Source organism: Solea solea, chromosome 8, assembly GCF_958295425.1.
Source record: "Solea solea chromosome 8, fSolSol10.1, whole genome shotgun sequence".
In the NCBI taxonomy this organism is placed as follows: Eukaryota; Metazoa; Chordata; class Actinopteri; order Pleuronectiformes; family Soleidae; genus Solea; species Solea solea.
Window position 1 is genome coordinate 23,404,068 of NC_081141.1, and position 12,200 is coordinate 23,416,267.

The following is a 12,200-nucleotide window of genomic DNA, read 5'->3' on the forward strand; positions in this document are numbered from 1 at the left end:
CTGCTGAACTCCTCTGTGGCTCTTCCTGAGGTTTCTCTCATTTTCCTCTGTACAAGGTTCTTTTTTTTGGACACTCGATGTGTCCCTTGCTTTACAGCCCTTCGAGGCATGATGTTGGGCTATAATTGACATGACTATTATTATAATAATTAGTATTATTTCATAGCTGAGGACTAAAGCAGTCTCTTTCTTCTGCTCCCTGCAGGGAAATGTCAAGCATGCAGAGGTCGTTTTTCCACAGAGGAACCGTCATATTTTGTTAGGTGTGAACGTTTTTCCAAATCAGTGCAACCCCACCAGCAGCGCCCTCTGTTGGCTGCCCCAGAAACTCCTCCTCTTTATAAAGTGCAGCGGAGCCTCGACGCGCTTGCAGTCAGTGCAAAAGCAGGAGCGTTCACTCCGCACCACAGGAGCGCACGGTGGGGTGTTTTTTTGTGTGTGGATGAGCCGGTGGTGGTGAAGAAGTGACGGGGGAACCAGAGGTCCAGTGAGCGGTCAGTTGCACTTGTGCTGCCCGGTCAGAGAAAGCTGAAGAGCTGAAAGAGCAGCGGAGACCAGTTTAAAGGATGTTTTAGGCACAACTTGTCTCCAGAGGACAAGTGGAGCGGTCCAGTCAGTGACTGTGCGTCCTGATGATGCGGAGAGATCAAGTCTCAGTAGTTTGTCGTGATGAACGGATCCTGAGAAACAGCTCACGGGGATTGATTGATTGACTTGATTGGCATTTGGAGATTTTATTTTGTGTGTGTGTGTGTGTGACGTTTTTAGTCTCTCACTCATTAATAACTGTGGATTATTAATTTGGAGACTTGGATTTCTCTTTTCTTCTTTTTTTCTCCCTGCGTTTTTATGCTGAAGTTGAAAAAGGGATTTAGATTTTTACACAGTTAAGGATCCGGAGAGTGGAATTATCCTCCCACACGGTGGAAATATCAGTGTGATTGGAGCCCAGTTCATCTGCTCTCACCGACAATATGAAGACTGTCAAAGTGTGGATGTGCGTTCACATCTGCCTCCTGCTCTTAGGTGAGAAGTGGAATAAATGTAATAACATGTAGCTCCAAATTGTGCCAAATTGTGCATTTCAAGGGTCATAAAGATCATTTCTAACATCATTGATTATTGTGCTGGGTTGGGGTTATTTTTTTATTACATTTTTTGGTGTGTGCCCACTTCTAAAACACGTCATTACATGAGAACAAGGTTATTTTTTTATGATTCTGTGCAGGGAAAATACTGATGGATGATCATGTCATGCGTAATTATCACTTAAAGCTGCAAGTTGATGTGTGATTGAATCATTTAGATTAAAGACCCACAGCTTGCAAAACATAATTAGTTTGCTATTATAATATAAGGCAGTTTTTAGTCAAGGGAAATAATATTTTTACCACTTACACATCTGTATTCGGTTGAATGTGAGGAAAATCATCACCATCACCATCAGCAGCAGAACCATCAGCAGACATGATTGTTATCATTTTAGTCCACAAACAGCAGCACTCTCATTAAAATCGTGTGGCTGATAACATGAATCCACAGTTAACTCCATGCTTATATCACATACTGATGCAGCATCACCTCCTTGCCTCTGATCTTAAAATGCTCAGATCACCACAAGGGGTCTCTCTTGTCATTTCACCTGAACTGTTGCCACTGAGCGTGTGAATCTCGACTCCTGTCAAACTGCAACAACTGTGCATCACTGTCTGTTTGTTCAGTTTAAGCTTTTTTTCCCCCCCGGAGACCCAGATGTGGATTAAACGTTGCTGTAGATGAAGTCCTCATTTGTCATGAGACGATTATTAACGCTCCTGTTGTCGACGCCTTCTCTTGATTAGGCTCTGAGGAGGCTGTGGAGTGTAGTTTGTTCTAGATGCAGTAAAGTGGGGGGGTGGGGGCAACAGGTTATCACAGGTTAGTCACTTCATGTGAAGCAGACAAGACATGAAAAAGACCCCGGGTTGACATGTGTCAGGCAAATGTGAACACAGAGGAATGTGACAGGACATGCAGGGGCCAGCAAACCAGTATTTAGAAGTCCATCATCCAACCTGGTTCATAAACTAATGCACTGAACATGTTGCCTGAATAGAAACATAGGACATTAAGAATTTCACACTAAAGTTTTTAAAGCACCTCATGCTTCTGCATTTTGCTGCACTGGAGAAAAAAACCCCACAACGTTATGCCATTTACGAGAGGCACATGTTACGACAATTATGAATTGATGTCACTGTCCGAGTGTGAGAGTGCAGCTGTGTCCTTTTCCTTTTTGCTTTATGACAGTCGTGATTGCCACCATAAAACAACAACAACAAAAAAGAAACGACTACCCTAACCCCTAGTTGCGAAATATATCATTCTGTTTGAAACTGTGCAGCCGTGATCTGTTTCGACAGGAAGTAGCCAGACTTTCCACATGCATAAGACCTAAAACCGGTTTCCTGTACAGATCGAGTACCATATATAACACAGCTATAGCACACTTAAAATACATAATCAAGTTCCTCCCTCTAATCCAGGCCACTCAAACTCAAATGACCTGGGGGCCAATGAGTATTCAAGATTCAAAGGGTTTATTGTCAAAGGTTCAATTTTAGATATTTTTTTAGTATTTAGAGTGGCCAGTAGGGGGGCGTTTTTTTTGGGGGGAAAAAAGCAGCTAATCAGGAGTGGTGTTTTTTGCAGAATTTCCCAAAAAAAGTGGCTGTGTTAGTGGATATGGACTCATGTAAAGTGCGAAAATTAATGCATTACTAAAAAAAACATACAGAAATTATAACTTGATATTAAATGGTGGGCCATTAAATTGAGTGGGGAGCCGTGGGTTTGAGACCTTTTGCGCCACCGACTGCTCATCTTGGTGAGCTAACACCCATATCTTTGCTTTATCGCAGCTGATGGTAACAAATCTTTTACCGAATCTGGAAATTCAGTTGAAATTTGGGATACATGCCGTACAGTCACACAGTGCACACATGGCTAGCACTGGTGCCTCACAGTGAGAAGTTCCTGGTTTGTGTCCCGGTTTGCATGTTCTCCATGTGTGAGTGTGGGTTTTCTCCGGGTTCTCCAGTTTCATCCCACATTTCGTCCAAAAACATAACTGGAACCTCTAAATTTGTTGTTAGCGCTGCGATGGTTTGTACCCAGGGTGTACCCAAACCTTTTGGTCTATTGTTGGGATTGGCACCAGCAGCCCTGTGAACCTCATGTGGAGGATAAAGCGGTAGACGATGTACGGATGGAGGGAAAACTAGCTTCTGACACAAACCCAAATCTCTCACAGTAATTTTCACCATTACCTATACGCCCCTCTTCCTCCTGTCACCTTCACTTCTTGTCTCCTTGTTTCCTCCCTAGATGTGGCAGTAAGTTCATGGGAGGGCCCCTCAGCTCTGTCTGTGTCCTTGAGCACCAGCGCTCCAGGATCTGGGCCCGCAGCTCAGCCGGAATGGGTGGACTGCATCCAGGCGAGTGACATGTGCAACCAGAACCCGCACTGCAGCTCCCGCTACCGGGTGATGCGCCAGTGCCTTGTGGGCAAAGAGAAGGAGGCCATGCTGGACCACAACAGAGAGTGTCAGACTGCCTTGGAGGTGCTGCTGGTTAGTCCTCTGTACGACTGCCGCTGCAAAAGGGGCATGAAGAAGGAGATGCAGTGTTTGCAGAACTACTGGGCTATCCACATGGGACTCACTGAAGGTAGGAGGCAGATGGCTTTTTCATCCCATGTCTCACAAAACCCTGCATCACATCGTGGTTAACTGTGTGGCAATTGCAGAAGGTGCAAAGAAGTAAAAACCTCTTCAAGTGGTGCCATTCCTTTGTAAAACTGAAAAAACATTCAAGTGGAATTAGCAGTGCTTTCACCCGCCAACTTATTCTGAACAACGCAGGGCTTCAATGTCATTTCTTTCTTTGTTCTTTGTTTTCAGCTCACGTCATGTTCAGTGGGGTGATAAGTGAATATGTAGCAGCCTCCAACAGCTCACATGTTCTTTGATAACCTAAATATCACCGGCAACGTTCCTCTATTTATATATATGTATGGATATGACACAGCACATTCTTCATCGCTATAATATCTATTTTAAATGAAGACTTCATGTACCAGTGATCATTCTGAGTAAAGAAAAAAGAAAAACACACAACACCCACTTTTGTTGATGACTTTTTCCCCAGTGCCTGCTTATAGTGATACCCAGAAGCCTCTGATGAAAAATATATGCTTTTCTACTTTCTTCAGCCTCTCGAACGTAATGGAGCTATAATGGGATTACATTAGGTAGACCTGTTATGGTAGACTTATTGGTTTTCACCTAAAGTGTTCCATATTACCATATAATTAGGTTATAATCGTATAGCTCAGTGCCCTTTATGTGTCCACTTACACAGGACATAAAATAGCACTCTTGTTGTAACACTGAAACCTTCTGGTTTTTACACTGCAACACATTTAGAGAGCATAAAGCCGCCGGCTGGACTGACATTAATTTTCGCTCATCCTTAAGAGTAAAAAGCACAGAGTGTCTCACTTTAAGACAAATCTGCTGTTGGATCAGGGATGCTGGAGACGCCGCGCTCTTGGATTGGGCTAAGGCGGGACTTTACTCCCAGAGTGACGTTCCTCCACGCTGGTCAAAGTCAGCGACTTCGGTGTCACGCCATGTAAACATGTAGGACATCGTGTCCTTAGCTGTTTCAACACGTGGTTGGAAGCATTGCAAAGTCTCCGAGCTTTGAGCATTTCTGGGCTTTTTGTGTCGTGATCCATGAAGTGATTTGCCACGCTGACTGCTCATAGCACCAGCTACGCTTCATCAGACTGATGGCAGCAGAGGGTCCCTGACATGAGTTCAAGGAAAACACAAAGACGTGGATCCTCCCTGGGCCTTTCTCCTCTTTACTAACTTTATCCTTTGTAATGATCGGTCTGTTCTCTCCGTTTGCCTTTTTTCCCTCAATCTCTGTCTTTCTCCCTGAACAAATAGCTGCATCAGTCAGTGTTCTCAATTGACTGTGTCATGCGAGTCGTCCAGCTATTAGGGACGGAGACCTCAAGCAGCTGCAGTATGCCCTTCATAGAGCCAATGCTTTTTTGTTTTTGGAAAGAATACCTTCTCACTCAGCAGTGTCCTGTTTTGGCCTTGTCACCCTCGGAGATAAAACCCACTTTAACACAAACGAAAAGCTCTTACAGTGCAGCCTTAATCTAATCGCGATCCATTGTGCAGTCAAGCAGGCTTTTGTTAAGTGGAAACAATCTATGTACAACATCCATCTCTGGAAACAACCACATAGGGCTGGATCCCAGCAGACCCTCTTGTAATGGCTCAAAACCACTTTAAAAGTCATTTGTTGACAAAACAGGAAGGTTTTCGGTGTAGTTGTTGGGTTCAAACGGCACGTAATGTAGCGTTTAGAGTTTTATATTACTCATATAAATGAGGACAGATGATGAGCTCAAGCGGAGGGAGAGAAGGAGGGATAGAAGAAAAATAGCACTTCAGGTAAAAGGACGTGTACGGCTAAAGACAGGAGAGAGAAGGTGCTTCTCAAAATCAAGGGTCCTTCGTTAGTAGATATGATATTTCCAAGTGAGGTCCTGCAGAGATGAGCGAGACTCTCTCCGAGCATTGTGGGGAAGCATAAATGGAACCAGTTGGCACTTTTCCACTATACAGTTCTACAACTACTCAGCTCGACTCCACATGATTCTACTTGTGTCACGTATAAAACGGTGTCACAGCAGTTTTGTGCAGCCGTACTATGACGACCCTGATGTTTAGGAGCTACTATGAAGCAATGGAAAACGATGTGCCTGATATCAAACTGAGTCGTATGCTAGAACTGTAGAATGGAAAAGCAACCATTTAATGCATATTTCATACATTTTTGCACAAGCTACGTCTCATATATTCACTGGTGTTAACGCTAAGTAGCGATCACAGCTAACAAACGCTGCCATTACAACTCAAGTTAGCTTTAATTTAGCTCTTTAGTGATCCGTTTTTTGACTTGTTGAAGGCATTTTACTTCCGTGCAAGTACTGTATGCCTAATGCCTAAAGGGCAAACGTTGTCAATTTGCACATATTTGTGGCAACCTAAGGCCAATATAAGGTCTAAAGTGAAATCCAGACTAGCTTGGTATGTTTTCCGTGACTTGTGTTGACCAGGGGCATGAAGCTGGTCTGCAAGCTTCAGGGCTAAGCCACTGAGTCTGTGAGGAGAAAGCTGATCAGATCAGAGATGAACTGGGATAGAAAACAACACTCTCCTCCCAAATCGTCCCGACACGAACGACGCACTGTTGATTCCACTGCCTCGGGCAAGGTTATCTCACCATCTTAGTGCGGGAGGGTATTAATATCTTTCATTTAAAAGTAAAAACAAACAAATTAGTGATGCAAATGATTTTAAAAGTGTGAAAGTAGAAGGTAAATGTGTAAATAAATGGCTGCAGTAAAACAGTAATTACCAGGGACTGGTTTCAGACGCAGAGATATTTTTCGGCTGCCAAATAAATGAGCAGAAATGCTTCCAATCTTTACTGAAGATTTAGGGTTTTATATATTCTAAATAGAGCTTCAACTAATCGGTTGATTATGTTCTCCATTAATTGAGTACTTTAATTGAGTACTTGATGATGATGTTCTCTAAAAACTGATTATTGATTGTCAAAATACTTGACTGATTTTGTAATCGATGAATAATGGAATAATCATTGCAGCCCTAGTTTTAATTAACATGCTTAAAATGAAGTTGTGATTACTTTGTCGAAAATTAATCTCAGAAATGTTTGGTTTTACCTATTCAAAAATAATATTCTGGGACAGAAATGGTGAATAGTCAGTTGTAATTTGCACATATTTGCTCTTTTTCACCCAACACTTTATTTATTAATTTTTTTTTAAATGGCTTGCAATAATTTGTCATCTTTAAAAGTGGATGCCCATAAAAAAGTTTTGTAAACACTGGCATAAAATTGTGATTCTCTGTGTGGGCCACAGTCCTCTGGTGGTCTCTGCAGGTACTGCAGGTGGTCATGACATGGTAATAAAAATCCTCATGTATTTCTGTTTTTTAAGTTTCAAAAATTATTATTAAGGATAATGTGTGGAGAATATTTGTTTTGGGGCCAAGCCTGAATTCAAAGTTGAATAAAATGATCTACCAGTTAAATAATTGATATCGATGTAAATTCACGATCCTGTGGTCTTGTGGTTTGATTTAAGAATTTCGAGATTTAGACTGAGCTGGGACTTTCTTGAGGTTTTTTGGGAAAGGCTGATGTAAAACATCATCATGTTAACTCTGCAACCAAAACTAGTGAGAGGAAGTTGCGCAGATACAGATAACGATGATCAGGTGAGACGGACGACTTTCAATTCACACAGCTCATTTTTATAATCACACATTACTCCCAATCATTTACCCAGGGACACATTGGCACGAGGACTAGAGGAGTCAGGGTTTGAACCTCCAACCTTTCATAATTAAAATGGCTTGTGATGTCAGTAGGTGTAATGATCGGATCCAGTAGTCATTTAACAGTGCTGTGAATGTCAGAGTGATAAAGTGAATATTGTTCATGTACAGGCTTCATACCTCTGCGTTAATCTGTCCAACACGAACCTCTCTCTGTCTCCCTGTCTCTTGTGGGCGCTTGTGCTGCTTCAGACTCATAACTGGAAATGTCACTCTTATTAGAAAGAAAACCGCAGAGTCTACCTTGAGACTAAAGGGCGGATAATTCACTTCTGAATTCACCGTAAAATGCCCTGGTGGAAAGGCCGCCGGGCTGCAGTGTCCTGCGTCCGTGAGCTGTAACCTTCACTGGCAGCAGTGCACAAGGTCCAGACACGCGGCGGGTTTCCATCAGACGGTTTTTATGTTTGATTTGCACATAAAAACACTTACAGGGAAACAGGAAGAAAAAAAAAAAAAGTCATCTTGAAATATCACTTCAAAGTTTTCGCTCTTGTGGGAGGTTGAAAAGTTGACGTATTGATTAAACATGAATGTGAATGCGTGGAATGGGAAAACTCACTCCAGCTGCAGCATTTCCACGGCTCTGAATTGACAGTAGACGACTGATGAGGAAACCACCACGTTCCGCAAATTAGTGCAAGAAGCAAATACAACTGTAATTACAGATGCAAGCTGCACAGAATCATTTATCAGCATCTACTGTTGCTCTTTTCTCTCTTTAGCCTTCTTCTGCGGTGACTCAGACTTTGAATCACTAAATCCCAATACTTCTAGACTACTAGACTACTCTATACCATTTTTGTTACTATTGCCCCTTTTCCACCGCAGGAGCTTTTCTCAGTTACCCGTGATTTTGGAAAAACGTGGTGCGTTTCTACCGAAATTAGCCGGAGGGAAAACTTTCCCTTGACCCCAAACTTTCACAGAGAGAAGTACCTACTCGCGACTACGCACTTTTCAGATTACGAGGAACTCTAGAGGGGCGGGGCTGCATGTGCTGAAGAACCCTGATTGGTCTAACACGTTTTGCAGCTGTTTACGCCGGTGCGGCTGCAACCCAACGTTAAACAAGACCTTTAGAAGAAGAAGAACGTATTCATTTCGCTCTCAGTCATTACAACGAGGTCCAGGCTCTTTTGAGGATATTTGCAGAGGAGGAGGTTGAGCGGGACTTTGAGTCTGCGACACGAAATGTTCCTGTTTCCTGAACTTTCCATCTTCTTCCGCTTTATCCTCAACATGAGGGCCACTGGTGCCAATCCCAGCTGACTTAGAGCGAGAGGCAGGGTACACAATGGACAGTTCCCCTGTCCATCACAGGGACACACACATAGAGACATAGAGACAACCATCCACTCTCACACTCGCGGTCAAGGTAAACAAGTTCCTGTTCCTGGTAATAAAAGTTCCTGGAAATGTTGGTGGAAAAGTGGCTAATGTGGACAAAAAAATAAAGATTAGATCAAAACAAACAATAACATCAATTCTAAGTTGTCAGAGAAAAAAAAAATACAGTATCATTTAACTGTAACTGTTATTTCTCTGAGCTTCTGTCAACCGTTTCACCACAGTTTCATCACTGATCAAATCGATCGGCTGCTTCTTTTTGTCGTGTTGCTGGTCAGACACACATACTTGTGTTATATCTGTTGAGTAACACTGCCTGTAAACGTTAACAGAAGGGCTGCAATGATTAACTACTAACTGAGTTCATGGATTCATTGCTAAATTAATATGTGTGTCGATATTGTGATGACTGATTAATCAGATTAAGTGCTTTTTAAATGATTAAAACTTTGTCGGAAGAAATCATTAACACTGAAGAGATTTGGTTTGTTAATTAAAACATCATTGTTATGTGGTTTGGGAAACACGGATCAACATTTTTCCACATTTTCTGACTTTTTATTGGATTAATTAAAACAATTATCAACAGATTAATCACTGATGGAATTATTTGTTTGTTGCAATTTCCGCTTGATAAATGAGTATCTGCTGTAACCTGCTGCTTAATTTCTTGTATCGACTGCTAATGCTCATTGTAATTTTGAAAATCCAGTTAATCCACGTTAATAGAATCCAGACGTCTGAGCAGGACGAGTGTGTCCGGTTACACAAGGCCAGTGAGAGTCCCGAGTGTCTGAAAGGTGTTTGAGAGTTGACAGTTTACTGTAGCTGTGATGAAAGTGCACTATATTGCTGCTGCTGCTGCTGCTGCTGCTGTGCCTCAGTGTGACAACAACGTGACTCAGCAACTTTGTCACGTGTTCCTGTTCTTGAAATACCGGGAGAGAGCGAGTTCACAGATTTCAACACAAGGTTGATGGAGACGTCTCTGAAATATTTTGAAATTCAAAACACATTCTTTATTTGTGTGAACCTGTCCCGCGCCCTGCAGGTACGATACGGGGTCAAATTTCCTTCTTTGATCGTTATTATTCTGTTGCTTCTAGGCAACAGTTTAAAGAAAACCCACTTTAAGGTTGTGTTATAATACCAGCTTATGCTGACCTGTTCATTATTTTTTCCATCTTCCAACATCTAAGATGGCAGCTAGATTTAATGTGTCAATGTGGCCTTTCTTGATGGATAGTGGGTGGTTTTGTGTGGTGAGTGGACCTGTGTCAGTGTGAGGCAATAACATCAACAGTTTGAATCCATAAAAGAACTGATTACTGCGAAAGAAACATTGGCTGCTCGACTCAGGAGTACAGGCAGCTGTGGTTCTCCAACGACATGTGCCTCGGGCCTCATGTGGATTCTCGTCTGAATGTTTGCAGCAGAATTGATACTTTTAATGATATTTTTCACGCCTACAACATGCATTACTTCATATGGGCTTTGTGCTGAAACCGCTGCCCGTCTGGGTCGGAAAAGTCAGAAGATCTTTTGTGAAAAAACCCTCTCGGAGAAGTTTAATTGCCCGAGACAACTTTAACTGCGGCGAGGAGGGTGAGCTCCACCAGTGGACCTCACGGCTCTGTTCCAGCTCATTGTGGGTGGAGACGAATATCTTCACACGGAGAAAGATGGGTATTGCAGACAATTAGGCGGAATGATGCATTGTCTCCATTTTCATGAAAGTCAGCACTGCAAAAGGTCGTCGTTCCCATACTACATCTTGCTAATACCACACGTTGGTCCCTTACGCAGAGCATATTACAGAGGAGGCACTGTGTTCTGTGCTCATCAGGATATAAGACGTGTGTGCACATTTATTTTGGGCACAAAAATGTGAATGGAAACATAGTTTTAGTGAAATGGAAGAGGACATTTAGTAATCGCATGACTGGAACGCTGCAACAACGATTCAATGAATTGATTTTTAATCCATTACTAAATTAATTGTCAACTTTTTTTTTTTAAATTGATTAATCAGTTTGAAGACAAATTTTCCAGCTTCCTAAATGTGACTTTATTTCTGGTTTCTTAGCTCCATATAACAAAGAAATAATTAAAACAAAATTTTTGGTTTGTGGACAAAAACAAGACATTTGAGAACATCATCATTTATAGGTTTGATCAACATTTTCAACGTGACATTTTTCAAACCCAACAAAAACTCGATTAATAGGTCGAGGTAAAGTTGCAGCCCTACAGAGAACTGTAAGTAGTAATATCGTGATTGTTGATGTTTTAAATATATCCAAAATAACCTTTCACTAGCATCCTCCCTCCCAAAATCCCCCAAAATATTGAGATATTGAATAAATTATTATTGTGTTATTATAGTGTATCATAACACCAATCCACATTTCTTAACATTTCCAGACTTGTTATGGACCAAAACAATTAATCGATTAATCAATAAAATAATCGATTCAATTATGAAAATAATCGCACACATTGGCACTAAAGGCCGCTCCCAAGATGGTGGCAACATAATTCTCCAGCAGTCAATCTGGCGTCTACATACATACAATTGTCAACAGAGACACTGACTTTAGCGCCACCTGCTGCTGAACTCTGTAAACTAACAAAAGCTATGGACTCAAAAGGCAGGGGAGAGGAAAAGTGGGGAGAGAGAGAGAGAGAGAGAGAGAGAACAGGAGGTGAGGGATGGACAGTGTTGATAAATGATGAGAGGTGAAGAAAATTTAAGAGAGAGATGGAGAAAAAACAAAGATTGAAGTGGCGAGAGGGAAGAAAGGGAGCGTCATGGGGGAGAGAGCACAGAGGGGGAGGCAGGGGAGACAAAGGTACACAGTATTCCTGGGTGAAACCATCATTACTATGAGCAATAGTCGCAGTCACTGGTCATTACCTTAGCCATCCACTGTCATAAGCAGAACATTTTTCCAGCCTGGCCTGCACGTCAGGGGATCGCGGGAGGAGCAGACTCCTGCATGCTGAACGTGTCCTCGCCGCCGCCTCCTCCCTCCTCCGCCCTGGAGACCTGGGCTGGCACGTGCTCACTGGCAACTTCATCATCAGAGGAAAGGACCTGTCAATATTTTGTGGACGTGATCAATAAGGTCTTTCAGAGCTTTTCATCTCTTCGCCCCCTTCTCCTTGTTTCATCCTTCAGCCCATCTCAAAAATGCAAAGAGGGATCAGTGAAATATGACGATGAAAAAACAGGAGCCGTTTGTCCTCTTAAATATGTCTAACGATTTTCTATACATGTGGAGTGAACTGCGCGAGATGACTCTCATTCACCGCGCGGAGAGTGAAAATGGAGGGCCAGGTATAGCGAGGCTT

The 12,200-nt window shown here is 42.3% G+C and overlaps 1 protein-coding gene across 1 annotated transcript in view; it reads left to right on the forward strand.

The window, feature by feature from the left end:
- The first annotated feature begins 381 nt into the window (after positions 1 to 381).
- Positions 382 to 12,200, forward strand: part of LOC131464153 (GDNF family receptor alpha-2-like) — an 85,305-nt gene continuing 73,486 nt past the window's right edge. Inside the window, exons 1-2 of the mRNA XM_058636495.1 lie at positions 382 to 1,026; positions 3,367 to 3,708. Of these exons, the coding sequence (XP_058492478.1) occupies positions 975 to 1,026; positions 3,367 to 3,708 (394 nt within the window). The 5' untranslated portion in view covers positions 382 to 974. The remainder of the gene's footprint in view (positions 1,027 to 3,366; positions 3,709 to 12,200) is intronic.